This window comes from Monomorium pharaonis, chromosome 2, assembly GCF_013373865.1.
Source record: "Monomorium pharaonis isolate MP-MQ-018 chromosome 2, ASM1337386v2, whole genome shotgun sequence".
NCBI classification, from domain to species: domain Eukaryota; kingdom Metazoa; phylum Arthropoda; class Insecta; order Hymenoptera; family Formicidae; genus Monomorium; species Monomorium pharaonis.
The window spans coordinates 32,570,288-32,596,198 of NC_050468.1; the positions used below are offsets into that span (position 1 = coordinate 32,570,288).

The window sequence follows — 25,911 nt, forward strand, 5'->3', positions numbered from 1 at the left end:
TTGATTTTTTTGTCCTTTAATTAATCTTTTTTTATAAAAATGCAAAAATAATTATAATTTAATCCACAAATAAATATATGCTTAGTAATTTCTCTTTTTTTAGATAAAAAATTTTTCAAATTTTTTCAATTAAACTTGTTATATATATAATGTGATAAATAAATTCTAAATAATTTATAGATCTGCTTATTAAAGTATCCATAATAATATTTTCAATTCTGTATGTGAAACTTAATTAAAAGTTAATTATATCAATTCTAATACTATATTGATTTAGAAATTAGAAGAGAAAGTATTTTAAAACCGTGACTGAACATGAAAAGATGTATATATGAAATGTTCATAAAAATTTCTGAACGATTAAAATTAACATTTAATATTAAATTAAAATTTAATGCCCATTACACGCCCATTTCTAAGTCGAACGTCGCTTTTATTTAATTATTTTTGTTTATTACATTATTCTATTACATAACTTTTTAGTAAAATAATTGTATGTGGAATTTAAATTGTAAATTGATTCTTTAGGCAAATTTTTTTTCAATTCGTCGATTGATCAATGGTATTATGCGCAAATGCAACTTTGTTCCGTAAAAAAGCTACATTTGCGCCTAAATCCAGTCTCGAAAACGCGTCGTACGTCGTATATGCCGCGCACTATACGAAGCAACATGGCGGACTTGCTACTTCCGATAGCCCAAGGAGACCGGCGTCATTTCCCTCTTCTACGTTACACTCTACGCTCGCTAGCAAGTACTTTGACCAGCCTCGACTGATGCAACTGCAAAGTGATAGCGAATTATCCACACACACGTAAGAGAAACAGCGTCAAAACAGCGAACTGTACGAGCTAAACGCGCGGACTTGCATCCCACTTTTCCTTGCAACCGATTTTGTTTTTCGTCGTCAACTGAATTGAAGTTTTAATCGAGGACGATTACGGACATTGCGCTTCTCGCTTCAAGATGTACACGCGAAGCAGGCAGCAAAACCAGCAAAACTACAACAACGGTATGACTTTTAACATATATTGGGAACTTTGGGCCGTGTATTCTTATTGTAACGTCGTATCGACATCGTAGCGACAACGCGGTAGACGAGAGTAATTCCTCGCAAAGAGAAAAATCAATAGCCGCATACGCCGGTTGGTGCGAAATGGCGGTGCTCCTTTTCGCATTAACGGAACACGACGCACCCGTCGAGAACATGGCGCGACGTATACATATATCATGATACCATTTGTCGAAATGCGAGTTTATGCTGAGTCATCGTATGATTTACGAGCACGTTCGGCTCACATAGATAGGGGACACGAAATTTTTGTTCCCTCCCTCCCCCCTCTCCCTTTTTTACTGAAAAAATTGATTGATGAAAATTTTCGCAGTTTGACGCGTTATACTTGTAATGTTAATAAATAATTGGATGTTACAGGGCGAAATCCAAATAATCCTCAATCCCAAGGATCTCAAGGAGCCCAGGGATCTTACACGATGCCTGTAAGTATCTTCTTTTTGCCTTAAATATATGGTAATGTTTCACTATATTTTTACACATGGTATATATAGATTATAGATAAAGATAGACAAGAGATAGTTTATTATGCAAGCCATGAATACAATAATTCTGACTTGAACTTATTTTATTATTTTTTAAAAGCATAGCCATTGCCTTTGAAAAAATAACTAGTTACATAGATTTTACTATGTTATAAAATTATTTCTGGATGCGTATTGAGATATAAAGGGTGGTCTACAATACATGGAGTAAGCATGGAGTAAAAAGTAAGAGTAGGTTCTTACACCTGCTTAATGCTCGGTCTACAATGTCTACAAAGCAGGAGTAATAGAGTAAGAGTAACAATTGACCAATTAAAAACCAGGAGTAAATGAAATGAGCAACTCTCATTTCATATTTCTTACTTCTTACTCTTACTCCCTTACTCCTTCTGACATTGTAGACATGCATTAAGCAGGCGTAAGAACGTCACTTCTGGCATAAGAGAGTGGGCGTAATGGCGTAGGTAAAATAAATTGAATTTTATTTCCGACTCTTACTTTAACTCTTACGCTTACGCTGTTACGCTCAGCCAATCAAAACAGTTTGTTTCCTATCCTTAACATTGCTAATTGGCTGTATTTTACGCATACTTTATCATTCTGGACAAGACTGTTGTAAGCATTTTACGGCATTCGCCACTCCTACTCTTATGCCTTATTCTTTGCTTACTCCATGTATTGTAGACCACGTTTAAAAGTTTAGATAAATGCTTTAAGAATTCTAAAAAAAGTTGAGAAAAAAGTTTAATATACGTCATCAATCTATAGGTGTATGTGTGTATGTGTGTATATGTATATGCACATATATATATATGAATTTTTATATATATTATACATATTAATGCAGGAAATATAAAAACTTTGTATCTCTGATACATATTTTTTTTTATGAATCTTATCTAGAATCAAATTTTCTCTATTTTACCAACAGCATATCTATTTTATTGTATAATACTATTTGTAATAATATATATATATATATAGTATATTACAACACAAATATGGATCTTACATATAATATTCTTCAAAACTTGAGCGAATCGATAAACTATGTTCACATTTTTCTTATATATATAAAAAATAGATGTTATTCAAGTATTATTAAAATAATGAACTTTCACACAAAATTAAATAATCTGTACTTAAAAATAAAATGACTTAACCTTTTACATAAGCTATTTTCTGTTTATATGAAATTAATCATATAAAATATATACTTATTTTATAAATTATAGAAAATATTTTGTATTATAATTCTACATGCATAAATGTGGAGAACAAAAATGATAAAATTTATTAAGGTTAAACTGAAAAACATTTAAATATTATTTGTCATTTGATAAAAGGTATATTATAAAATTATCTTTTCCTTTATTATTTTTGTTAGTATTATTTATATTATTGTAATGTGCATATTTGTTTTAAAAATATAAAATTCTTACACAACAAAACTTACCAAAAATATCCAAAACTTACAAAAATTATTATCCATAAATCTGTCCTGTGTCAAAATAAAAATCAATATTCATATAAAATAAAAATAAATTTATATTTGTTAGGGTGTATACTAACGGGAAAAATCGAAAAAAATCGGGAATTTTAGAGAATTTTTTTTTTATTTTTGTAAATTGTATATTTTTATAGAAATTTTGCTTTTATATTTAAATTTTATTTTTTTCTTTTTGACAAAATTATTTCTTTTAATATTTTTTCTAATTTTTAACAATACAAAATGTGACTAAACACAGAAGGCTCCTTTAAAAAATATACTGTCTTTTATTGTCGTTTTTTTTCTTCCCCCCCCCCCCCCAATAAAAACTCGCGAATCACATGAAAGATGCACATAAACGTATGTACGGCACTAATCATATTCTACACAAAATAATGGTACACGATCAGAATATTCTACACAAATATATTGTACACAAAAAATTATACGTGGAAAAATTGCACATGGATATATTGTGCATAGAAAAACTGTGTAATGGACAGTTTTTCTATACACAATATATCCGTGTACAATTTTTAATTCAAGGTTAATTCTTGTGCACAGTTTTCCCATGTACAATTTTTTTGTGTACAATATATTTGTGTAGAATATTCTGATTGTGTACAATTATTTTGTGTAGAATATGATTAGTGCCATACATACATTTATGTGCATCTTTCATGTGATTCGCGAGTTTTTATTGAAAAAAACGACAATAAAAGACAGTATATTTTCTAAAGGAGCCTTCTGTATTTAGTCACATTTTGTGTTTTGTACTTTTAATGAGCTATATTATTACGAATAAATTGTTGTATTGTGCTATTTAGTTTATATTATTCTTTTTAGTATTTAAATTTAATATTCAAAAGTCGAGTAACTTTTCTTGGTGTATGATTAAGAAACACTTAAAGATATAATAAAGTAAATTTTTAAAGCTGGATTTTTAAAAAATATTCTAATTTTACCTAAAATTTTGAATAAAATTCTTGTAAAAACCAAATTCTCAAAGAATTCTTTTATAAAATTTATTTAGAGTATACACCCTGTTATTAAAAAAATTTTTTTCTAAAAAATGAAAATTATGTATGTTGTATCAAATGGTTTATTACTTGACCTTTGACTACGCCGTTGTATCTTAAACACATGCTGAGAGGTATAGTGTTTCCTTCTTCTTTCACAATCCCTATATACGAAGCAGTTAGTAGCTTCTAATTTAATTATTAATTGATACCAGCATTGGAGATGTGTTTATTGCGCTGAAATGTAGATATTACATTTCGAAATTTAATAAAGGGTCTATGACGGTAGTTAAAGGTTAAATAAGTGTTATATAAATAATAAACATTTTCGAATATTGATTAAAAATATTGATTGTACAATATGAAATTGAACAATATGATAACATGCCTGTTTGCATAAACACGCATGTAAATTCAAGTTCCATATGCTGTCGAAAAGATTTTCACTTGCATGTACTAATTAGTGGTTCCTACTGTCCCCTTCCCTGCAACGCAGGTACTAGTAGCTATACAACAATACCGAGGAGGTGCATTCGACCAAAGACTAGGTCGTCAGTTACCCACATAGCATACCCTACCGTAGGCCGTTTTCTTGGTAGTTCGTGCTGAACTCGTGCCTAAGCAAATGTCACTTTTGTAGAAATGCCGCGTTATTATAAGCATTCTACTTATTGCATCGAATGCTACTTTATTCTTAAACACCATGTTAAAATCCAATAAAAGATCACGTGGATTATTTAGTTTATATAATTTAATACACCAAAATCCATAACATAATTTTATAGCATAATTACATTAAAATTTTGTTTTACTGATCTCTTTACTTTTTAACATGTATTTCAATTTGATAATAAAAAAATATAATTTTTCATTTTTTTACATATATGTAAAAAACGTGCTATTTATTAATAGCATATTTTTCATTTCACAAGCTTAGCTCAGTCATGAGTAAAGAGACGTTGGCCACAGTAAAGGTAACATGGTTGGTATGAGCTATGGGGGTAGCATTTAACTATTTTGAACATACGATACTAGACCTTGGTGGGGTAGCACAACCGTAGAGGTTCCTTGTGTAGCGGCGACCCACCCTATGTTTTACAGTATAATACACAAGGAAGTTATCAAGCGTCGCAGTCCATTCAACAAAGCAATTATAAACAAGACAACGTACAAAACTCACAAGGATTCAAATCACAGCAGCAACAACAGCCGCAACAGCCAGCAGCCGCACGGTCTTTACCATCTATAGCACCTACACAACAACTAAAACAACAACAATTACAACAACAACAAGGACAGCAGCAAAAGTTACAGCAGCAGCAGCAGCAGCAGCAACAAGGACAGCAACAAAAGCTACAATTGCAGCAGCAGCAGCAGCAAAAAATGCTACAGCAACAACAGCAGCAACCTTTAGCGCAGCAAATGAACCAACAAATGATACAACAGCAACAGGCACAGCCACAACAGCAGCAACAGGCATCACCATTGCCGCAGCGATTGAAACCGATCTTGAAGCAAAGTACACCATTGACACAGCCAGCTGCACCTGTTGCGCAAACTCCACCAGTGACTTCTCAGCCTCCTGCAATGCCTCCAAGCTCTACTAATAATAATTCCGATATTACGATGTCTGAAGACAAGGATGATAACATGTCTCTTGATATGCCCAACCAAGATGCTCAACCAAGATGGCGAAGAAAGATACCTGGATGTAAGTACTTCTGAATTAAATAGAGATTATAGAAATGTATCATTTTATACTTCTGTAATCTCATTAAGATTATATTCAAATATTTGAATATTTTGAATAATATATGAAAACATAATATATAATGAAGATGTTAAGTCTCCTACTACAAATTCTCCTGTATATTTTAATATAAATAATTAATAGATTTAATTGTAAATTTTATTATTTTTCATTACATAGCCACACAAAAAAAGTGATCTGGCCTGTATACCAGACCCATGTATTCCTACGGATTTTGGCCTGTTGAAACCAAATCTGATGTCAGAATTGATGGATTGGTTCCATCCATAGATTTTCGAGCTTTTTCGAGGTTTCCTCGAAACAGCGAGCCAATCCACCAATTCTGAAATCAGATTTGGATTCAGCAGGCCAAAATCCATAGGAATACATGGATCTGGTATATAGGCCAGACCATTTTTTTTAAATGTGGCTGTGTTATTATACATAGCTTTTGAATTGTAGAATAACGTTAATAAGATTTTGTAAAACTTAATTAGAAGAATAATTAAATAAAACAATTTGTTTAAATAAGGAGATTACAGCAATGTTTATATTTGTATTGTAATTTAAAATTAAATTTGTTTTTTGTGATGACACTTCACTGCGCAAATTTGAAGATTCAGGAACATTGTTCTTAATGCTATTAGTATTGAGCATAAACTCTCCTGTAATCAATGTGAATTTCTCCACTGATATATAAAATAAATTTTAATTATTCATAACATATTGTATACATATTACTAACGTAACTATTTTTGTAGTTAAAGTAAATAAAAGATTGAAGCGTCTTCGTATGAATCAACGTCTAAGAAAAACTTTGCAACCTAAAAATGCAATCATGGTATTAAACGAAATGAAAGCTGGAGTTCAATTTACATTCCCTGAGACACAAGGACCCATGCCAAATTCACTTTATTTGGTTCATGCTGAGGTAATTTATTTTGTTGCTTTATTATAATTAAAATTTTATTGCAATATTTATAATATGATTGAGCCTCATGCTACATAAATCAGACTTCATCTTTACAAAACGCTTTATTAACATTAATTTATAGCTTGATGGTAAAACTTATGTTGGACAAGGATTATCCAAACCACTTGCCCGACAAAATGCAGCAGAAAATGCATTAAAAGCTTTATTACTTGAAAAAATGACAGCAGCATCTATGAAAGCACGTTTAGATGCTGAATCAGATGGACAAACCAATGTACCTATGGACGGAATAAAAGATGAAAGTAATGACGATAGCAGTACTATGGAGACTAATACTGAAGATGAGATTCCATGGAGTTCATTGGCCAGTTTTGCCCTTTACAAGCTTTTCCTTGAATGGCATAATCAAGGAACATCAGTTCCAGTACCACGACCTGGTTTACCAACTGCAAAAGGAGTTAAGAAGGACAATCTTAGTGCTACGAAACCTCCTACTGAAAAGGAACTTCCACCCAATCCTACGAATATACATCCAGTTATGCTACTAAATCAAATGAGACCTGGATTAACATATGTAGAACTCAACCGTGTTGGTAACCCACCAAATACAATGTTTACTCTAGCTGTTGAAGTTAGTGGAGTTGAATATTCAGGAACAGGTATATATACATATATATATATATTTTTTTTTATGAATTATTGTTAAGTATTTTTATTATTATTAATAAATAACAATTTTTATCTTACAGCTAAAAATAAAAAAGATGCCAAGAAAGCAGCAGCTAAGGCAGCATTATTAGCATTATATGATTTGACCTATCCAGAAGATGTCGCTAAGCCGGAGCTAATGGCTTAAAAAAGTGACCAATATTTTATTTAACACGAACTTCAAAATATAATGTTATACACTAATTGGATTTTTTTATTTAATTGTCCACAAGATATCAGTAATTTTTTTTTATGATTTGATGACACTACTGCTTCTATTATTTACTTTAAATTAAATTCTTTTGTATTTCGCCTTTGTAACACATGATAATTGTATACATAATGAAAATTATTATATGATCGTTGTCATATAATGTCAAGATATAAATACAAATTGTGAAACACACGATTCAAATAGTTTAATAACACCTGATTTCTTGTGATGTTATCCTTATATATATGAATTGTAAGTCCAACAAATTATAAGTCCATAGAAAAAAATTATGTAATTATAGTTAATTTATGACAAATTAATTTTTTATTTATTACATGTGTATATTTATATATAATTGTGTTATACACAATTATATAATTATTATATACATGTAATTATACAGTATAATTATGTATTGTTCATATAATTATTTCTGAAAATATATATTACATTTGATATTTAATGACATTTAGAATAACGGAAAAAATAATATTACAAGAAATTGAACACATTAAATTATTCAATTTTTTCATCAGTGTTACACAATAATACTTGTTGAAATAATATTAGAATTCCATATAGCTTATATTTAAACTATTCTTTGACAACGAGATATTTAATAATATAATTTTACATATATTTAGAATTTTAAAAAAATTTACAGCAAATATTTTACGTCACATTAGCAAACTGTGCTTTCACAATAAGTAAATTACAATTTTTATTATAATCATGTTTCACAATTATTGCAATAATAACAATGGTTATATACTCCATTGTTTTATCACGTAGTGTTAAATATACTGTTTAAAAAAACAGTATTGTAATGAATGTATTAAATATTAATGTATTCCCAATAAAATATAACTTCACAAACGGCATGGCATGTATTTATTTATGTTTATATTTTAAGATATGTACTATAGAATATTTAAAGATATTTTGGATCTTCAATTCCAGCTAAAAGTTATCGAAATTTAATAACTACAGACTCTTAGATTTTTTTAAATCAATGACAAAAAATTTTGATCATGGACATCCGATATATAGCTATAAAATCAATCGCAAAGAAAAAAACAAAAACTTTGACTTACAATAGCTTATAAAATTATTTTTCTACGGTTTTAGATAACTTTTTAATAATAAATAAATTTAAACACAAATATTTTAGTGGTATTTATTAATTTTAAAAAATTTTAATATAATTTGTAATGCTACTTTCTCATCAAAGCCAATAAATACTACAAAATGTTACCTAAGAATCAAAAGTAAACAAAAATTAAGTAAGTGATAACAGAATTGTGTTCAGATTTTATATACAGAAATATTCAAACATAATAAAACAATCTGTAACTTTTTTTAATTTTTTGTAACTCCTAAGAATCAAAAGTAAACAAAAATTAAGTAAGTGATAACAGAATTGTGTTCAGATTTTATATACAGAAATATTCAAACATAATAAAACAATCTGTAACTTTTTTTAATTTTTTGTAACTTTTTAAAATGATATATCCTTATTTTCAAACAACAGTTTGCAAAATGTTACAGCAAAATAAATATACATAACAGATTAAGAAACTTATACTATTCTTTAATAAATATTACAAACATTTATATAACTTGAAATGTATCTTCTGTTAAAAACCAAATTAACAATACAAACAAAAAATCTTAATATCGCTAGTAATTATTTGCAATAAAACAAGGAATTATTTGAAAAATTTTGCCAGTTGAATCGTTTAAATAATTCCTTGTTTTATTAAAACAAATTAATCGTAAAATTTTAATTGAAATTACATAATATCTGTGATTGCTTTCTCAATAATGTTTCACATATATATCAGGAAAGTGGTTGTTATAGCAACAATTGCCAAACAATGTTCCATTGTACAGTAACAGTCAGTTGCAATAGAACGTTAATACTTGTAACCAGATTGTCAAATAATGCATACATTAAAATTGGTAATGATAGGACCAACTGAGGTAAGACCATTCATGAATTATATATTTATATAAATAATTTAGAAGATATAAGATTTTTTTTATATCAGATTATACCTGAGAAAATAAAATTATAAAATATATACTTATAACATATATAAACACACACATATGCCTATTTAGAGTGGGAAGACCACAATAGCAAATTTTCTGGCGGATGCTACAGAAATTCCATATGATTATCATCCAACTCAAGGTGTCCGAATATTAGAATTTGAAATTAAAGATATTGAAATTAATAATGAACATATCTCAAGAGATCTCGAGCTGTGGGACTGTAGTGGAAACTATAAGTAAACAATATATGAATGTTTTTGCAAAATTTAATTTTGAATAAGAGAAAGATAACAGATATTGTAAAAATGTTTTCAATAGATATAAAAATTGCTGGCCAGCTATGCGTAAAGATGTGCATGGCGTGATACTTGTATACAGCGCAAAAACGCAGGATTCTTCAAAAAAGTTGAAAGAATATTACGATTATTTCGTTAGTGGAGCTAAAATAGGGGCAAACAGTTGTGTAATATTCTTCTTTGACCCTGATAATATCACCTCAAGCGCCTCAAAAATTATTTGTAAGTATACCAATAACAGGATTATTCATAGAATATTCAAATCCAACAAAACATTGATTTTGAGATAAATTATTAATTCTTTATTTTTCTAATAGTTTATGTATAAATTAATTTTGAAATTTATATGTGTCAAAGCATCTACTTTCCCGAACGTGTCTCATGTCAAGTGTAACGTGGATGACGATGGTGACAAATTAAAAACTGATTTTCGATTGTTTCTAAGTGCTCTAGTGACAAAATTGCATGAAGACAAAGAAGAAAAATTGATTTTGAGTGACAATATATTGTTTTCTAAATGATATATTCACTTTTTTATAACAGTTGTATACATAATAAAAAATAGTACTCTTTTATTATCAATGTCTACCTTTGTATAGCTTATACAGCCAGATACACACCTCACCTGATTACCAACATTTTCTTCATCAACGTTTCAATATATTATCAAGTATATCAACTATATAGTAGTAATATAATAATTACAAATTGTACATGGAATGATTAAATGTTATTTATAAATTCCTCTTTGTAATTTGTTTATATCTGTTATTAATTCTCTCCATGCTCTTTCTACTTGTATTAGGGTTTCTTCATTACTCCACAAAGTACTTATAACGACGTTGGCCTCTTTAACTTGCTCAGTGTTACTTGGTTGCATTTCGATTCGTAGTTTTGCTGCTTCCTCGGATAATTTATTTCTATCCATTACTCGTTTTATAGCCTGTAAATATATTTAATAAGAGTTTCATAAAAGGATTTAGATCGTATAAACAATTTATAAAAACTTTATACGTATATAAATGTGAATGTAAAATAAAAGATATAAAATAATAAAATACAAATCAATTTTTATCACCATACATAGGCGAAGTATAATTTATCTGTGAGATAAGATTAACCTCATTTTGTGGAATGATACAAGTCCAAATTTCATTGCATTCATTCTGCCATTTAGCTTGAATCAAAACTGCTGCTTCTAGTACAACAATATCACGACCTTTTCGAAAAAGTTTTTGTACTTCTTTTTTAGCTTCTTGCAGAATTAAAGGCCAAATTAATTTATTCAATTTCTCCAATTGTTCCTATATATAATACATATATTTAAGAAATTATATATTATACAATAGATGTAAAATATAAAATGCTAAATACCTTGTTATTAAATACTATATCACCAAGCAGCTTTCTATTTATAAATCCATCCGAATTAAGAATAGAAGAACCAAAATGTTCAACTATTTTATTGAAGCACTCTGTCCCAGGCGAGTATAAACCATGGGCCAATTTATCACAATCTACAAGACCAGCGCCGAGTTGTTGCATTTTTTTACCAACCGAGGATTTTCCACTTGCGATACCACCCGTTAAACCAATAATGTAAGGTTTTGAGATGTAGTCTCTCTAATAAAAGAAATAGATTATTAATTTACATAACAAATAAAATTATATAGAATTATACATAAGAAATCTCATATATTTTATAATTTTTTTCTATTGTAGTCTATATATTGTCTTCTGTAAGTAACTTACAGAACCTTGAAGCTTTGTGCCAAGTAATCGCCTTCTGTGATTACTAGAGCTGATTTTTTCCTCTTCATTCTCGTTATGATTTTCATCAATCGCTAATTCTACTGTATAAATATCCAATTTGCTTAAACCTTTTTGCATACGTAATTCATTGATTTTATCACCTCCACGCTTTGTCTCTTCACTCACAACCAACATTTCCAATGTTGGATCTTCCTTAGTAGGTCCATACATGTCATCGATAGGAACAACATTAGGTGTTATTGATGAATCCACATCCTCCAAAAATTCTTCAACTTCCCTTATCCTTTGCGTACATGGTTGTATAAGCTCCCATAATATTTTACCTGCAAATATTTAATTTCTAACTGTATCATGTGTGTGATATTATTAAGTCATCTCATAGTTTTTATCCATAAAAGCATTACTATACATTACGAGATAAATTGATTTAAATCAAGTAAATTATAAAAATTTGTTACTAGTGATCATGTTGGTGTCTGTCACGCCAACGGTAAGTCTTTCTGTACAGCGCAAGGCAGCCTCGCTCAACAGGATCTTGTGCCCGTTATGCAACCGATCGAATGTGCCGCCCAGTACTACATTCTTGTAAGTCTTCAAATTCTGAATATCACATTCTGAAGTTTTAACTGGACCCGGCCCGTATATATAATTGACAAAACGGTAGTTCATCGACTTGTTCGCCAAGTGATCCTGTATGAAAGTATCCGCCTCCTCCTTGCTGCATCTTTGATCGAAGATCACCACCTCCACAGGTTTTTTGGTGTTTATGACAGATCTGTCAGGATACTTCAAATTGGTGAGCAAAATACGAATATCTAGACGGGAAGCAATCGTGGACGTGTTCATGTAAATGTCGGTGATTTTCTTGGAATATTCCGGCCCTGTCCGCTGCACCATCGAGAAATTATTACCTCCCGCAAAGATATTCTTCTCCGGAAGGTACTGAATGTACAGTGTCTTTAGAACGTGCTTCTGGATTACGACCAACAATCCCTTCATCTTAGCGGGATTTGTTAAAACCAACAAGCCGGTGTTTGCCATGTCGGAAAAAAATATATTAAATTTCTTCACAACTTCTGAAATGCACTTTCTTCGATTTACGATTAATATTAATGTTAGCGAACACTGCCCTGACAATTGTAGGCGATCACACTTGAGTGTTGTCTTCCAAATCTGATTTTAGTTTTAAGGCGGGGTTCTTTTTTATCTATTTTATCTATACATTCGATCTTCGGGTACGTGATATGACATGACGATTATCGTAGTCAAAATTTACATAAGTTTTGAAAGAACTATTTATCAGACAGTTGAAGACATGATTGAGGACACATGATGGTTTTCAAGGTCGGAATTATAAATTTTATCATTAAACCACGTTAGTTAAACTCGTATCACAATTAAAGCCATTTTCACGTGTCGACAAATTTTCCAAGCGTGTTGATTGGGTGAAGGATAGAGAAATATTGAGCCTTCTGTTCTGCAGCCAACCAGCGTGCTTGAAAATATTAATTTCTCTCCAATGATACAAGAAGTTTAATTGAAAAGAGCATACCACTCTGCCAGTGTTATGCGTATGCGCAAGAATCTAACCTAGAAAAGAAGCCGGACCACGCTGATACGCGGTACCACGCTGGTTTTCGTAAATAAGAAAGAGTAGATGTGCCAAGTGTTTCATTAAAGATAAAAGCAGGCAAAGGGAGGAAAAACGGACCGTAAATATCCGTGCATTATAATCCTCGAGTTTTCCTCTCCATCTTTTCTCACAGTATACGATATTCACCATGGTGCACAGTAGAATATTCGCGCGGAATCGAGCGCTAGGCTATGTCAGCAATCACGTACCTCTCGTAACGAGGTACATCCTCAGGAGGAAGGAGCACCTGGTCGTCACGTGCGTAGGCAGGGAGTTCCACACGTACGGATGCAAACACTTCACCCTGCTGAGCGTCTCGGGTACGCACGCCGACGACATCACCTGCCTAGCCACTGACACGTTTCACGTGTACACGGCTAGCGCGAATAAGATATTCGCGTGGCGCCGGGGGACCGAGCTGAAGCACATCTACGCAGGTCACGACTGCACGGTCCATCTGTTGCTGCCGTTCGGCGCGCACTTGCTTTCCGTCGACGAGAACAGCACCCTAAAGGTCTGGGACATCAAATTGGAGAGTCTTCTACTGGAGTTGAATTTCAGCAACGATGTCTTCAGGATCACTGCACTGATACACCCCAATACCTACATGAACAAGATCCTGCTTGGCAGCGAGCAGGGCCAGTTGCAACTATGGAATCTCAAGCTGGCTAAGATGATCTATACATTTGAGGGGTGGCGGAGCAGCGTAACGGCGCTGGAGCAAGCGCCCGCGATAGACGTGGCCGCCGTCGGTTTGAACGACGGACGCATTATTCTGCACAATCTTAAATATGACGAGACTATCTTCGAGCTCGTGCAAGATTGGGGCTCAGTGATATCCATCAGCTTTCGCACGGACGGTCATCCTATCATGGCGACCGGCAGTCTAGGTGGGCAGATTGTGTTGTGGAACCTGGAGCAGCGAACAGTAGAGAGCCAATTGTGCAATGCGCACGACGCCGCTGTCACGGGTCTGAGATACATACCGAATGAGCCACTATTAGTCTCGTCTTCACCTGATAATTCTCTTAAACTGTGGATATTTGACATGACTGACGGTGCCGGTAGACTACTGAGAATCAGGGAGGGTCACGCCGAACCGCCGACGATCGTTCGGTTCTATGGAAACGATGGTAATTATCTGTTAACCGCAGGTGGCGATTCCTCACTTCGGCTGTTCTCCACCGTCACAGAGATATTGAATAAGAGCCTGGGCAAAGCCTCATTTAACAGGAAAGCTTCAAAGAAGAAAGGTCACGCGGTTGACGATCCGCTGTTGATGCCACCAATAACCAAACTCGCGTCCGAGGTGACACGGGAGAAGGAATGGTGCAACATAGTAGCCGCTCATTCTGGTCTAGGTGTGGTCACTACGTGGTCATCTCACCTCCAGAAGATGGGTGACTTTAAATTACTTCCCGAGAGATTTAAGAACAATTACAATGCTATCGCGACTGCTTTATGTTTAACGAGATGTGGGAACTTCGTCGTTATCGGGTACAACACGGGTCACGTTGACAGATTTAACATGCAATCGGGGATCCATCGAGCATCCTATGGGAACGAGAACGCCGCTCATGAAGGTCCCGTTAGAGGCATCATGGTCGACGACTTGAATCAGACTCTCGTCACAGCTGGCAAAGACGCAAACATCAAGTTTTGGGATTTTAAACCTAGGAAAGGTAGCTTGCGTTGTAAGAAATTATATTTTTCTCTCTCTAAGTACACAATATTTTAATGTAATTCTTATTTCTTAGGTATAATTACGGCGAGAACGATATTAACGATGGAAGACTCAATCGAGTGGATACGATGTCACAATGAGAGCTCCCTCGTGGCTATAGCCTTGGAAAATTTTGATATCATGTTAATGGATCTGGACACAAGGAGAATAGTTCGACACTTTCAAGGACATGAGGGACGAATAACTGATGCGTGTTTCAATCCTGACTCCAGGTGGTTAATTACAGCATCTATGGATTGCACAATCCGCACTTGGGACATACCATCATCACACTTAATAGATATCTTTCAGGTAAATTTAATTTCAGGATTAATAATATATATAAATAAATGGATAAACAGATGGATTTTGAGAAACAAGTTACCATTTATCTTCTTTCAATATTATTTGGATCAAAAGAGAATTTAAAAACATTAGAAAATTATATTAATAATAAGTTTTGTGCCCTTGCAGGTTTCCGAGGCTTGTATATCCTTAAGTTTCTCTCCAACAGCAGAATTTCTTGCGACCGCGCACGTACGTAACGTAGGAATCTTCTTATGGTCAAATCGTATGCTCTATTCGCACGTCTCGCTAAAGGCTATTAGTAAAGACGATATGATACCCGAAGTAGAGCTTCCCGGATCTTCCATAGAAACCGAGAAAGTCGATGAGAAAGATGTCGTCGCCGCAGAGCCAGATTACGTATCTCCCGACCAACTCGACAGTGATCTTATAACTATGTCCGCCGTGGCGCAATCTCGATGGCAGAATTTACTCGATATCGATATCATTAAAAAGAGAAACAAGGCGAAGCAACAACTAAAAGTCTCAGAGACTGCGCCGTTCTTTTTGCCTACGATTCCGTCATTGGAATTGCGCTTCGATTTCTCAAACGTTAACATCAACGACAATACTGAAACTTCTCGTATTCATCCGACCTTGCAAAATATTACTTTATTCAATAAGAGTCTGCAATCAGTTGACGACAACTTTTTGGACGTGATAGAAAAATTGAAGGCAATGGGTCCTAGTAATATCGATTTCGAAATTCAATCGTTATCCGTGGATGAGAATTCCGCTGAACTAGCAATGCTACAATTCATGAAGATGCTTCGTTACATGATGGAACAACAAATGGATTTCGAATTGTCGCAAGCGTATTTGGCAGTATTCTTAAAGTGGCACGGTCCAACGATTTCGGAGAAAGATACGTTACGAGATTGTCTGCGACAAATCCAGGAGGTGCAAATGAGAAACTGGTTTACGCTACGAGAGAAATTATTTTATAACTTGAGTGTTGTACAAAGTTTTAAGAAAATGTAAATAAAAGACGAATTATTTTTATATCATGTAAATAAATATTTTGTATATCGTGTAAATAATTAACAATCACAAATAAATCCGTTTTGTATTATGCGTTTTATATATTTTCAAAAAAATTATTTTACATATTTTCAAAATTATTTTCAAAACTTACATCCATTTATATAAAAAGTTACGATAGAAAATGCGTATAATTTGCATGGACTGGAGATTATAAAATTTCCACTTTGAAAATAAATTATTGTACACGTGCGACATCCAGTGTCGGCTCGTAAAGACATTATCCGATATATATCTTCTTTCTGGTTTAATTTTCCCGAATTTTATTCTTTTCAATGTATATAATAGAAAAATCCTCAATTTTATGATAAGAATATCTGTCATTTATACATATTTTATAAATATTATGAAAAACATGCTAAAAAATTATTTCTACTGTGGCATTTATATTTTATATACACACGCATGCACACACACGTAACTAATTAAACATCTTCATATTATATGTTAATACAGATATTCTTAACTGTTTCTTTTAAACAAAATTTTAATTTTTTCTCGTAAATATAAAGTATAACAAATTAACGCTTATTTTATTGCATAAACATAATAAAAAAGTTTTATTCCCAGTAAATCTAAAAACAGATTCAAAGTCTGGTAGATCACATAAGTACACTTTGTGAGAGTATTAATATTTACAACCTATTCCTTGTAATTAAGAAAGCCTTGCAATTGTTCTATTATCGAAGCCTCAAGGGACAAGTCATTGATATACAGTTCAAAGTTCGTAACAATTCTGTATAGACTACGCTTAATCGCGCTACGCAAAGACCCGAGAATTAATTTCTCATCTGCTTGCATTTTCCTCGCTAATACAGGTGACTTTGGCAGTTTGTCCAGCGCCTGCTTCACCGACAGCACAGTGTTGATGATGTTTGGCACATCTTTTTGCACAATACCATAAGAATCTTCACTCAGCGAAAAGACAGCCAAAGACGAAATAGCTTCGGCCGCCCAGATCACCAGTTGCCCGTTGTGTAAAGCGTGACGAATCTTATTGTCATCTTGCTCGGCAAAGATATAATTGATAAGTGGTTTAGAAAATAAATACGCTACGAAAGCTTCTTTCTTCTGCTTAATAAACTTTTGAATAAACGGACCACTGTAAGGAGCTTCCTCTCTCACATCTGTTTCTGCTACTAATACCGGTGCTACATCCGGTACCAATTTCCGCATATGATAAATGTACTTGCTTTGCTGAACCGGTGGAACTCTCGCCGTTAATGTACTATAACAGAATGGTTGTTCCTGAGATTTTATAGATATCGTGTTCAGGTCAGACGAGAACTTCTTGAGAAGATTCGTACACTTTTGCACCACACAGTTCCAATTGTACGGATGACCGCCTGGTTGACTAAGTGTAAACAACATCCCCCTTCTCGTTTTCTCCTTTTGGGCCAGAATGACCAAGTCCAAATATCCCAAGTGCTGCATTATTGGTATTTTGTCCATCGATAGTACATCGATGAGAGTCATCTCTAAACTGTCGGAAGTGTACGCGCCGCTCGAGCCAAATTTAAATGAAGCCCATTCAGTCAGATATATTTCGAATAATGTGTACGTGTTGCTGATAATCAATATAAATATAAATTGATACAGCCATAATTGCAATATCAACGACAGATTTAGTAATCTGGACAAAGCGTCCAGAGGTTTCATCTCCGTTTGCATAGGAAACAATGTTTCACGGTAGTATGATCTCACAAAGTAATAAACAGCCATGTAATACAGAGTCGACCACATGGAGGAGATCATCAACGTCGGCAACACAGCGTAAATTCTTTGTCTTAGTTGAAGAAATTTGGATTGTGCTATAATGGGAAATCGGAAATATTTCCCGACGATATTACTGGTCTTAAGCGAAAGATACAATCCACTCCAAAAGCCACTGAACAGCAAAAAGTAGTATTCCTCCATCAGACACGTTTCATACCCAACATTGCAATCTGCGGTGCTTGAGAAGCTTCCTCTCTTCAGGGACAGGTGCAGCCAGACCAAGATACCGCCAATGACAATATACAACGCTCGCAAAAATAAGTTTTGAATCCCAACAGTCTTGCACAGCTTAACAAATCTGCTCTTGTAGTATGGTGGAGGGTGCAAATAGTTCTTGCTACAGAGAAAACCCTGCAAGAAGGTCACTATGGCGAGGACGGTAAAGTAGGCCCACATCCGTGGTGACATCACAGCAGTCCATGTGTCCTCGAACCAACGTGTATAATCAATGCTCAGGTTCGCAAGTAGAACAAGACAGTAGACGAGAGACAATTGCAACATCACACTCGTAACAACAGCCAGGATCATCCGCTGCACGAGCAGCTCTCTGCACCCCTTCTTGTCCGTCTCAATCATCGTGATCTTATCTCTGCTCTGCTATTTTTTTCTTCTTTTTTTGGTTCGTTATCTGTTCTTTTGTAAAGATAGATATAAGCAAATATCTGTCCACATAATAAAAAGTAATGTGCTAAAGAAATTGTGGAAGGGAAAAAAAAAAGAAAAGTCACAGAAAAAAAGGGCAAGTTAAGAAAACATTTGTAACACTGTAACAATACAAGAAAATGTAAGCATAGAAAATTTAAAAATTGTATTAAAGAAATTAATAAAATAAGCAAAGATTGTATAGATAAAACATGGTTATATAATGACAGATGATATATATTAATGCTCATTTTCACAACCATTCTTTATATTCAAGGCCTCCTTAAATTTATTTTCAGATGCTTTTCAGCCTTGAATATAAGATCTGACTATGAATATATAAGCATAAGTCATTGAATTTAAGATTTGAATGCGTGCGATTAAAAAATATAAAAAATTATTATAATAGGCACCTGTCGAAAGACAATCCCAGACAATCCGATCAAATTGTTTGACGAAGCCGGTTAACCTTCAAGCCGGTGAGCGTAAGTTAACCTTCAAAAACTCTCCCACAGATTCCCTCCTACGACGGCGACCGGGCGACGCTGCTCGAGTCTCCTCGCAACGTCGCTCGTCACAATTTCTTTCGCGAGTATCGTCGAGGATTACGTTTTCCTTACCTCGTCACTTACGTGAATAACAACATTAAACAGAAAGCCTTTAAAATGATTTCAAATCTCACTCAATCTAACACAACCTTACCCGTCATTTACCGCTTTTAAAATGTATATTGTGGTCTGTTCTTTCTAGCTGCACTGTTGCACCGGTGCAATAAGTTAAAGTAAGACAAGTATATTTTTTCTCATTCTAAGTTGAGAGTGCCGTCGTGCTACGATCGCGAGCCATGTGAGATCGTACGTAACAGAGGTCGTATGCATGTGTAAAGTGCGGCATATATCATACGTTTGTTTTTGGTTTCGAATAAAGTGTTCGCGTGCGAATTCGAGTAAAGTATTTGCTCAAAGGGGATACGTTCGATAGAATATCGCGAGTGCCAATTAAGTAAAGTGCTACTAGTCGAGCATACGAAATTCTCGAAACGAATTTGTCTCCGTTCGTTGTATTTCGGCGCGAAATTTTCATTCAAACGGTTTTCTCACCGCTTTCCTCGGTTTGCGTTTCCACGAAGTTACGTGTGACGTCACGCCACTTTCGCAAAGTTTTCGTGTGCGTGTATACTCGTTCGAGGAGTGTACGTAATCCGTTCGGTAGGATGTCGATCGTGCTAATAATGAAATTTTACTAGTCGTCGCGCAATCATACATCAGAGATACAAAACTCGGGGAGTGAATTGCTTTACTTCAGGGGCTTGATTCTTGAATTCATTCGCAAGAAAACGTATGCGCAAATCCCGCTCTAACAGAAAAGTTGCAAGTTTATTGGTTAAAAGCCATACAATAGCCAATAAATTTTCAACTTTTCTGTAAGAACAGAATTTGCGAATACGTTTCTTTTGCAAATGAATTCAAGAATCGAGCCCCTGTTCAGTGTGCCTCGACGTGCGCATTCAAACATTTCTTAGCGCTTTTTTCGGGTTTCGTTTCGTGACGTCACGCATCATACCACTTTTCTGCCATATTTTCTTTTTTGATTCGCCGCCAATCAGACGAGACGTACTTTCACGTATTTTTTCAAATGTAACGGTCGCGCCAAGTGAAATTCTCGCGCGCGGTTTACGTTTTACTCGTGTGTGATATGTGTGATATAATATCTGTAATATCGAGAGTGCCGAATAAAGTATCGGGCGATCGTTATTAATGTGCGATCATTATTAATGTGCTTCGAAAACAGAGCAGGGGCTCGATTCTTGAAGTCATTCGCAAGAGAAACGTATACGCAAATACTCGCTCTAACAGAAAGTTGTAAGTTTATTGGTTAATAGCCATACGATAGCCAATAAATTTCCAACTTTTCTGTAAGATCAGAATTTGCGAATACGTTTCTCTTGCGAATGAATTCAAGAATAGAGCCCCAGGGGCTCGATTCTTGAATTCATTTGCAAGAGAAACGTATTCGCAAATTCTGTTCTTACAGAAAAGTTGGAAATTTATTGGCTATCGTATGGCTTTTAACCAATAAACCTGCAACTTTTCTGTTAGAGCGGGTATTTGCGCATACGTTTTCTTGCGAATGAATTCAAGAATCGAGCCCCAGGATGATATCAGCAGAAAGCGGCATTCATGGAGCGACTCGGTATTCCGGAAAAGGAATGTAGCAGCAGCAGCAGCAGCAACAGGAGCAGCGACAGCAATCGGTGAGTGAATTTTTATCAAATTAATTATTTGAATTTATATCATGTATATGTGGTACTGCACATTTATAGAACACGATTATGCACATTTGCATAAAACAGATTTAAAATATGAATGCATATAATTGTAAAATTCACGGGTATAGCATGAAACAGAATCAAATAAACGTGGACATAGCATAGAAAAGACCCAAAAAGTCATGCACATTACCTACGGGATTCATAATAGCTATTTGACTAGATAGTTCAATGTCCACATTTTGTGCACATAGAGGCGCTTATGGATGAAAACACCTAATAAAACGACGCGATGACCGCTCTCAGGTTCCTCTCTGGTATCAGAAACCGTGAAAAAAATGAAGTCAGCAAGAAACGCGCTTTTTTCCAACTACTTCAAATAGAAACGCATTTGTGTGAACGGGACTTAATACACACAATCCGCCAGGTTGACAGATGGACGGCAACTGTGCAACAGCGATTTGTTGCAGAATTGCAGATAACCTCCATCGGAGGTTAACCTTCCGTTATCGATAACTGCAAACTGGCACGGGCTAGAAAACCAAATAACATTTGGAATTGACTAAGAAAAGAAGAATTCAGCATATTTATGACCGTTCCAACTTCTTTGGTAAGCTTACCTATTAGGTAAACATGTGTTTCTAAATAAAGACAGATAATAGGTATCCGTTGGATAAATCCAATCTTCCAAATCATCCAAATTAGAATATTCAGCTTTTAAAGTAATTTATCAATTTATTACAAAAAACAGAAAGAATAATATAATTCGAGTTATAATTAAGAATAAGTTAAAATGTTACAGAAAATATAAATAGGCGTGCCAAATATCTGATCACAGATCAGATACATTTAATCTCATTAAAATAATAATTTACATGGAGAGAGTTTCGACAATTTAACCGTGATGTCACGGAGTATCATTCTCTATGTATACTTTTGAAATTTCTACAAAAATCAAAATGGAACATCGAGAAAAGGGAAAACAAGATTTATAAATAGAAAAGGAAAAAACCAAGTTTGACAACTGCCCAAAGTATAATTCATTTTTTACTAGATAACAACAATAATCTCTTAGAGAAATTATTTATTATTATTAGTTTATATTCTCCACAGGTAGCAAATTCATATCTGTTATTTGAACTAAAGATCCAATTGTAAACAAGAGATGGCGGAGAATAACACTGTCAAAGTAGTAAAAGATGGGGAGAGCAGTGTGGACTTAAGTCGTTACTTGAACAGTGCGCCGCCCACGATTCTCGACGAGATTGTCGCGTTTCAGAAGCCCAGCTTGTTCGACATACAATCGGATCTCCCTGTGAGTCGAGTCTCCGATTATAATCCTTTGGATTCCAATGAGACATCCAGGCTGGGCGGCATCTTTGACGCGGACTCCCTGCACGCGTCGACGTCCTCGTTGCTCGCAGACGCCGCGGTTGAACGGATCGAGCACAGCGCGTTGAATGACGTTTACAGGGACGCGTGGATACCATCGGAACATACGCGCAAGATCCTGGGATCTATCGCGACCACGGCGACCGGCACAAGTCACCTGGATCGCGAGAACCTTACTATGCCCGGGTTGGCGGTGCAGGGCGACATGCCCGATCTGATCAAGAACGCTGCCGTCCATTTCCTAGGCGAGGACGAGAATATCCATCGGAACGTGCTCACGGCGTCCGACGTGACGCAGGACGAGCGCGGTCTAAGGAATCTGATACAGGCCGGCTGCTATCGCGCGGCGGTCAATCTGTCCGGCAGATTGCTGGCGATCTATGCCCAGGGCTATGGCAAGATCAATCAGCCAAGCAAGCACACGCCTCACTCCTTGCAGCTCTGGTACACACGGCTGTCGCTGCTGGCCAAATTGCGGCAGATAGACGTGCTGGAGAACGAGTCGCGACCGTTCGGCAATCTCGACAAGCCCGACATGTACTTTACCTTCTATCCGGAACTGTACGGCACTAGACGCGGCTCCATGGCGTCGTTCGCGTTCCGATTACTGCTGGCAGAGATCCCGTCTTACTACGGCAAACCGAAGCAAGCGTTGGAGAACTTGTATAGACTGCTGGCGACCATTAATCAAATTATAGCCAATTTCCGAGCTGGTCTCTCTCCTTCGAGCACCGAGGGGATGAAGAATGCGAAGATCAGCGAGTCCGATCAGCAGGACGCCGTCAGATTGTGGACCGCCAGGAAATCTCGAATCCTGGTCTCTGTCGTTAACTGCGCTGTCAGCATGAGAAACTACATACTCGCGATAGAAATATTGGAGGAACTATGCAGGATGCCCGACTGGACGGCGGAGCAAATAGGTATATTCAGATCGGCCATAGGAAGGGTACATTTGTTTCTCGGCGACGTTACAGCGGCGGAAAGATATTTAGTTCGTCTCGCCTATCTTCACAAGGAGGACAAGCCGATGAGCGTTAGGGAACTAGTGGACAGCGGCCTGATAGCGGTTGCGGAGAACGCTTTTCAAGAGGCCTACAACTGTTTCCAGTACGCGTCGACGATGGATCCGTCCAACGTGATGTTGACTAACAATATGGCAGTCTGTTTATTGTACACCGGTCAGCTAAAAGCGGCCGTATCGTTATTTGAAAGCATCGTTAACAGAAATCCATTGAAGAGTCTGCAAGAGCCGATTTTACTGAACATGTGCACGTCATATGAATTACACACGACACATTGCAAGCAACCGAAGTTGCATTTGTTGCGGCAGCTGAATAGATACAAGGGCGACGCAGCCGACATTCAATGTCTAAAACTAGCGATGTAACGTTAGTCGTGAATTGTCATTGTTAACACATTGTGATCTGAGCCTGCTATTTTTATTAATTATAAAATATAATTATATATATAATTTTAATTTTATTTAATTAATTTAAAGATACAATTTAATTTGTAAAGAATTTATAGTAATACCAAAATCGGAGGATTCAGTGTAAGCGGTGCGAGTATCGGAGGATTCAGTGTAAGCGGTGCGAGTATCGGAGGATTCAGTGTAAGCGGTGCGAGTTTTTTAAAATTTAATCTAAATCAAATTCTGTTGTCTTTAACACACTGTCTCAAAAATTAGGAAAAAATTAAGTCTTTATTTCTACTTTTTCTAAAACTAATTTTCCTATTTATATTTGGAAACCACTGATTTAAAAAACAATTACAAATTTCTTGGTGTATTGTACTTTTTAGTATAACTGCTCGTGATATACTTGAGAATTGGATCACAAAGTGTTAAACCTCAGGGAAGAAGTAAATGTGATATTAATAAGAATAAAAATATGTTTTGTTAAGTAATCTCTGAATTTTTTTTCGCTTTTATTCTCATGTCATATCGTTAATATATAATGTGTCATTTATTACGTTGTACCAACGTCTCTGTTTCTGTGCTTGAATCAATTATGGAAAGTATAAATGATTGCACATCCCGAATTTCCCTCCCAGGGTCGTCGATTACATTAAGAAATACAACAGCGGGGCATCAAAGTAAAATAGCCTTTATTACATCGTGAAACGAGGACAATTTAACGAATGTTCAACAATTGCTATAGTTTTCTCTCCACTTCACACTCTCTCTCCCTCGCTCTATTTCTCTTCTTTATTTTTTGTTTTCGCTCACACGTGTCGCTGAACACGTGCAGTTTACGCGCACGGTCTTTCCTCTTCCAGTTTACCAGTTTCCCCGCTTTTTTATTACGTTCTTTTTTTTTAATTGAAAGAATACGGGTTGTGTCGCAGCATTTTTTGAAAATATATATTATGCAATAATCCAATGTCTTTTCACTATTTCTTGCGTTTACAGTTTATGCAGTTTATTTCTTCTTGCGGATCAATTTTCATGCTTCCGGTTTCACTCACTGTTTCCTCGTTTTCCTATCGTTTTATTTTTCTTATCTTTATTCTTTAAACTGGCTAGTTTATTCTTTCATGCATTTTCTCTTTCTCACTTTCACTCACTCTCTCCCTTTCTCTCTCTCGCTCTTATTATCGCGCGATTACATCGTAGCACATTATTATTAGATTATCGGATTCCAAAACTGCATTCTCTCCCGCTCTCTTTCTCTCTCTCTCTCTCTCTCTCTCTCTCTCTCTCTCTCTCTCTTTCTCCCTGCAGAATAAAGGCACGAACTGGCGGAAAAGTCGGCCTAACTGTATAATATTTTCATTTATTTATTATGGATGGAACTTCGTGTCACAATACAATTATTTTTTTTATTTCCTCTCTTTCCCCACCGTCGTCCCATGGGCCTTACGGCGGTTTCGGCCCGTTGAATTGTTAGTGCCGCATAAGTTAACGACGTAGTGAGCGCAGCGCAAGAATGTCCCCGTATCGAGATGTATATTAATTTAATTTTATTAATTTATTTATATTAGTTTTAATTTGTGTATCGTTACACATATATTTCGAATGCCCATTGTCGACGATCAAATTAGAATCGTCTCATTAGATTAATACAAATAACTTAAATTTAGTCCCTCTTATAAGGAACAATAAAGATATTTATTCGATCGTGAAAGAAAATAAATGAAAGATTTCTTATCTTTTCTTCCCGTGTCGAATTATTTTGAATACAATTAATGTTGAAATGGGCAAAAATATTCTCACTACAATATTACTGCATGCATGAATATTTGCCAGAATCATTATTAAAAATGGGCAAAAATTATTTTACTTTTATCAGAGA

At 34.9% G+C, this 25,911-nt stretch overlaps 6 protein-coding genes across 12 annotated transcripts; 4 read left to right on the plus strand and 2 right to left on the minus strand.

Moving 5' to 3' along the window:
* The first annotated feature begins 496 nt into the window (after positions 1–496).
* LOC105837444 (mediator of RNA polymerase II transcription subunit 15) lies at positions 497–7,865 on the plus strand. 4 transcript variants are annotated; one of them, XM_012682239.3, is made up of 6 exons: positions 497–1,011; positions 1,432–1,496; positions 5,262–5,775; positions 6,576–6,745; positions 6,870–7,407; positions 7,498–7,865. In XM_012682239.3, the coding sequence occupies exons 1-6, from the start codon at positions 966–968 to the stop codon at positions 7,602–7,604; spliced, it is 1,440 nt and encodes a 479-aa protein (XP_012537693.1). In that variant the 5' UTR covers positions 497–965; the 3' UTR covers positions 7,605–7,865. The 4 variants fall into 4 exon arrangements, with proteins under 4 accessions (XP_012537693.1, XP_012537711.1, XP_012537684.1 ...); XM_012682257.3 differs by having other exon boundaries at positions 498–813; XM_012682230.3 differs by having other exon boundaries at positions 499–1,011; positions 5,166–5,775.
* A 211-nt stretch (positions 7,866–8,076) lies between these two features.
* Positions 8,077–10,602, plus strand: LOC105837433 (intraflagellar transport protein 22 homolog). Its single transcript, XM_012682210.3, has 4 exons — positions 8,077–9,653; positions 9,795–9,964; positions 10,047–10,246; positions 10,382–10,602. The coding sequence occupies exons 1-4, from the start codon at positions 9,615–9,617 to the stop codon at positions 10,543–10,545; spliced, it is 573 nt and encodes a 190-aa protein (XP_012537664.1). The 5' UTR covers positions 8,077–9,614; the 3' UTR covers positions 10,546–10,602.
* LOC105837422 (bifunctional coenzyme A synthase) lies at positions 10,531–13,137 on the minus strand. Its single transcript, XM_012682198.3, has 5 exons — positions 12,256–13,137; positions 11,777–12,120; positions 11,399–11,647; positions 11,146–11,328; positions 10,531–10,967 (listed from the first exon to the last, which is right to left on the minus strand). The coding sequence occupies exons 1-5, from the start codon at positions 12,836–12,838 to the stop codon at positions 10,755–10,757; spliced, it is 1,572 nt and encodes a 523-aa protein (XP_012537652.1). The 5' UTR covers positions 12,839–13,137; the 3' UTR covers positions 10,531–10,754.
* A 189-nt stretch (positions 13,138–13,326) lies between these two features.
* LOC105837400 (WD repeat-containing protein 36) lies at positions 13,327–16,570 on the plus strand. Its single transcript, XM_012682167.3, has 3 exons — positions 13,327–15,112; positions 15,188–15,465; positions 15,628–16,570. Exons 1-3 carry the CDS (start codon positions 13,579–13,581, stop codon positions 16,477–16,479), a joined length of 2,664 nt encoding a protein of 887 aa, XP_012537621.1. The 5' UTR covers positions 13,327–13,578; the 3' UTR covers positions 16,480–16,570.
* On the minus strand, positions 16,559–20,306 carry LOC105837409 (nucleoporin NDC1). Of its 2 annotated transcripts, none has more exons than XM_012682187.3 (2): positions 19,371–20,306; positions 16,559–18,943 (listed from the first exon to the last, which is right to left on the minus strand). In XM_012682187.3, the coding sequence occupies exon 2, from the start codon at positions 18,889–18,891 to the stop codon at positions 17,182–17,184; it is 1,710 nt and encodes a 569-aa protein (XP_012537641.1). In that variant the 5' UTR covers positions 18,892–18,943; positions 19,371–20,306; the 3' UTR covers positions 16,559–17,181. The 2 variants fall into 2 exon arrangements, with proteins under 2 accessions (XP_012537641.1, XP_012537633.1); XM_012682179.3 differs by having other exon boundaries at positions 16,559–18,948.
* A 1,078-nt stretch (positions 20,307–21,384) lies between these two features.
* Positions 21,385–24,959, plus strand: LOC105828883 (trafficking protein particle complex subunit 12). 3 transcript variants are annotated; one of them, XM_036283478.1, is made up of 3 exons: positions 21,385–21,853; positions 22,029–22,259; positions 22,340–24,959. In XM_036283478.1, the coding sequence occupies exon 3, from the start codon at positions 22,392–22,394 to the stop codon at positions 24,003–24,005; it is 1,614 nt and encodes a 537-aa protein (XP_036139371.1). In that variant the 5' UTR covers positions 21,385–21,853; positions 22,029–22,259; positions 22,340–22,391; the 3' UTR covers positions 24,006–24,959. The 3 variants fall into 3 exon arrangements, with proteins under 3 accessions (XP_036139371.1, XP_036139372.1, XP_012522899.1); XM_036283479.1 differs by having other exon boundaries at positions 21,385–21,836; positions 22,015–22,259; XM_012667445.3 differs by having other exon boundaries at positions 21,398–21,836.
* The last annotated feature ends 952 nt before the right edge of the window (positions 24,960–25,911 follow it).

Excerpts from the sequence above, each read along its gene's own strand:
- LOC105837444 (XM_012682230.3), top strand. The coding sequence starts at position 966 with ATGTACACGCGAAGCAGGCAGCAAAACCAGCAAAACTACAACAACG. Across the intron at positions 5,776-6,575 it reads GCGAAGAAAGATACCTGGAT|TTAAAGTAAATAAAAGATTG; the intron begins GTAAGTACTTCT and ends CTATTTTTGTAG. Across the intron at positions 7,408-7,497 it reads AGTTGAATATTCAGGAACAG|CTAAAAATAAAAAAGATGCC; the intron begins GTATATATACAT and ends TTTATCTTACAG.
- LOC105837433 (XM_012682210.3), top strand. The coding sequence starts at position 9,615 with ATGCATACATTAAAATTGGTAATGATAGGACCAACTGAG. Across the intron at positions 9,965-10,046 it reads GACTGTAGTGGAAACTATAA|ATATAAAAATTGCTGGCCAG; the intron begins GTAAACAATATA and ends TGTTTTCAATAG. Across the intron at positions 10,247-10,381 it reads AAGCGCCTCAAAAATTATTT|CATCTACTTTCCCGAACGTG; the intron begins GTAAGTATACCA and ends TATGTGTCAAAG.
- LOC105837422 (XM_012682198.3), bottom strand. The coding sequence starts at position 12,838 with ATGGCAAACACCGGCTTGTTGGTTTTAACAAATCCCGCTAAGATGAAG. Across the intron at positions 11,648-11,776 it reads GCACAAAGCTTCAAGGTTCT|AGAGACTACATCTCAAAACC; the intron begins GTAAGTTACTTA and ends TTCTTTTATTAG. Across the intron at positions 10,968-11,145 it reads GTATCATTCCACAAAATGAG|GCTATAAAACGAGTAATGGA; the intron begins GTTAATCTTATC and ends ATATATTTACAG.
- LOC105837400 (XM_012682167.3), top strand. The coding sequence starts at position 13,579 with ATGGTGCACAGTAGAATATTCGCGCGGAATCGAGCGCTAGGCTATGTC. Across the intron at positions 15,113-15,187 it reads GGATTTTAAACCTAGGAAAG|GTATAATTACGGCGAGAACG; the intron begins GTAGCTTGCGTT and ends CTTATTTCTTAG. Across the intron at positions 15,466-15,627 it reads ACTTAATAGATATCTTTCAG|GTTTCCGAGGCTTGTATATC; the intron begins GTAAATTTAATT and ends GTGCCCTTGCAG.
- LOC105837409 (XM_012682187.3), bottom strand. The coding sequence starts at position 18,891 with ATGATTGAGACGGACAAGAAGGGGTGCAGAGAGCTGCTCGTGCAGCGG.
- LOC105828883 (XM_036283478.1), top strand. The coding sequence starts at position 22,392 with ATGGCGGAGAATAACACTGTCAAAGTAGTAAAAGATGGGGAGAGCAGT.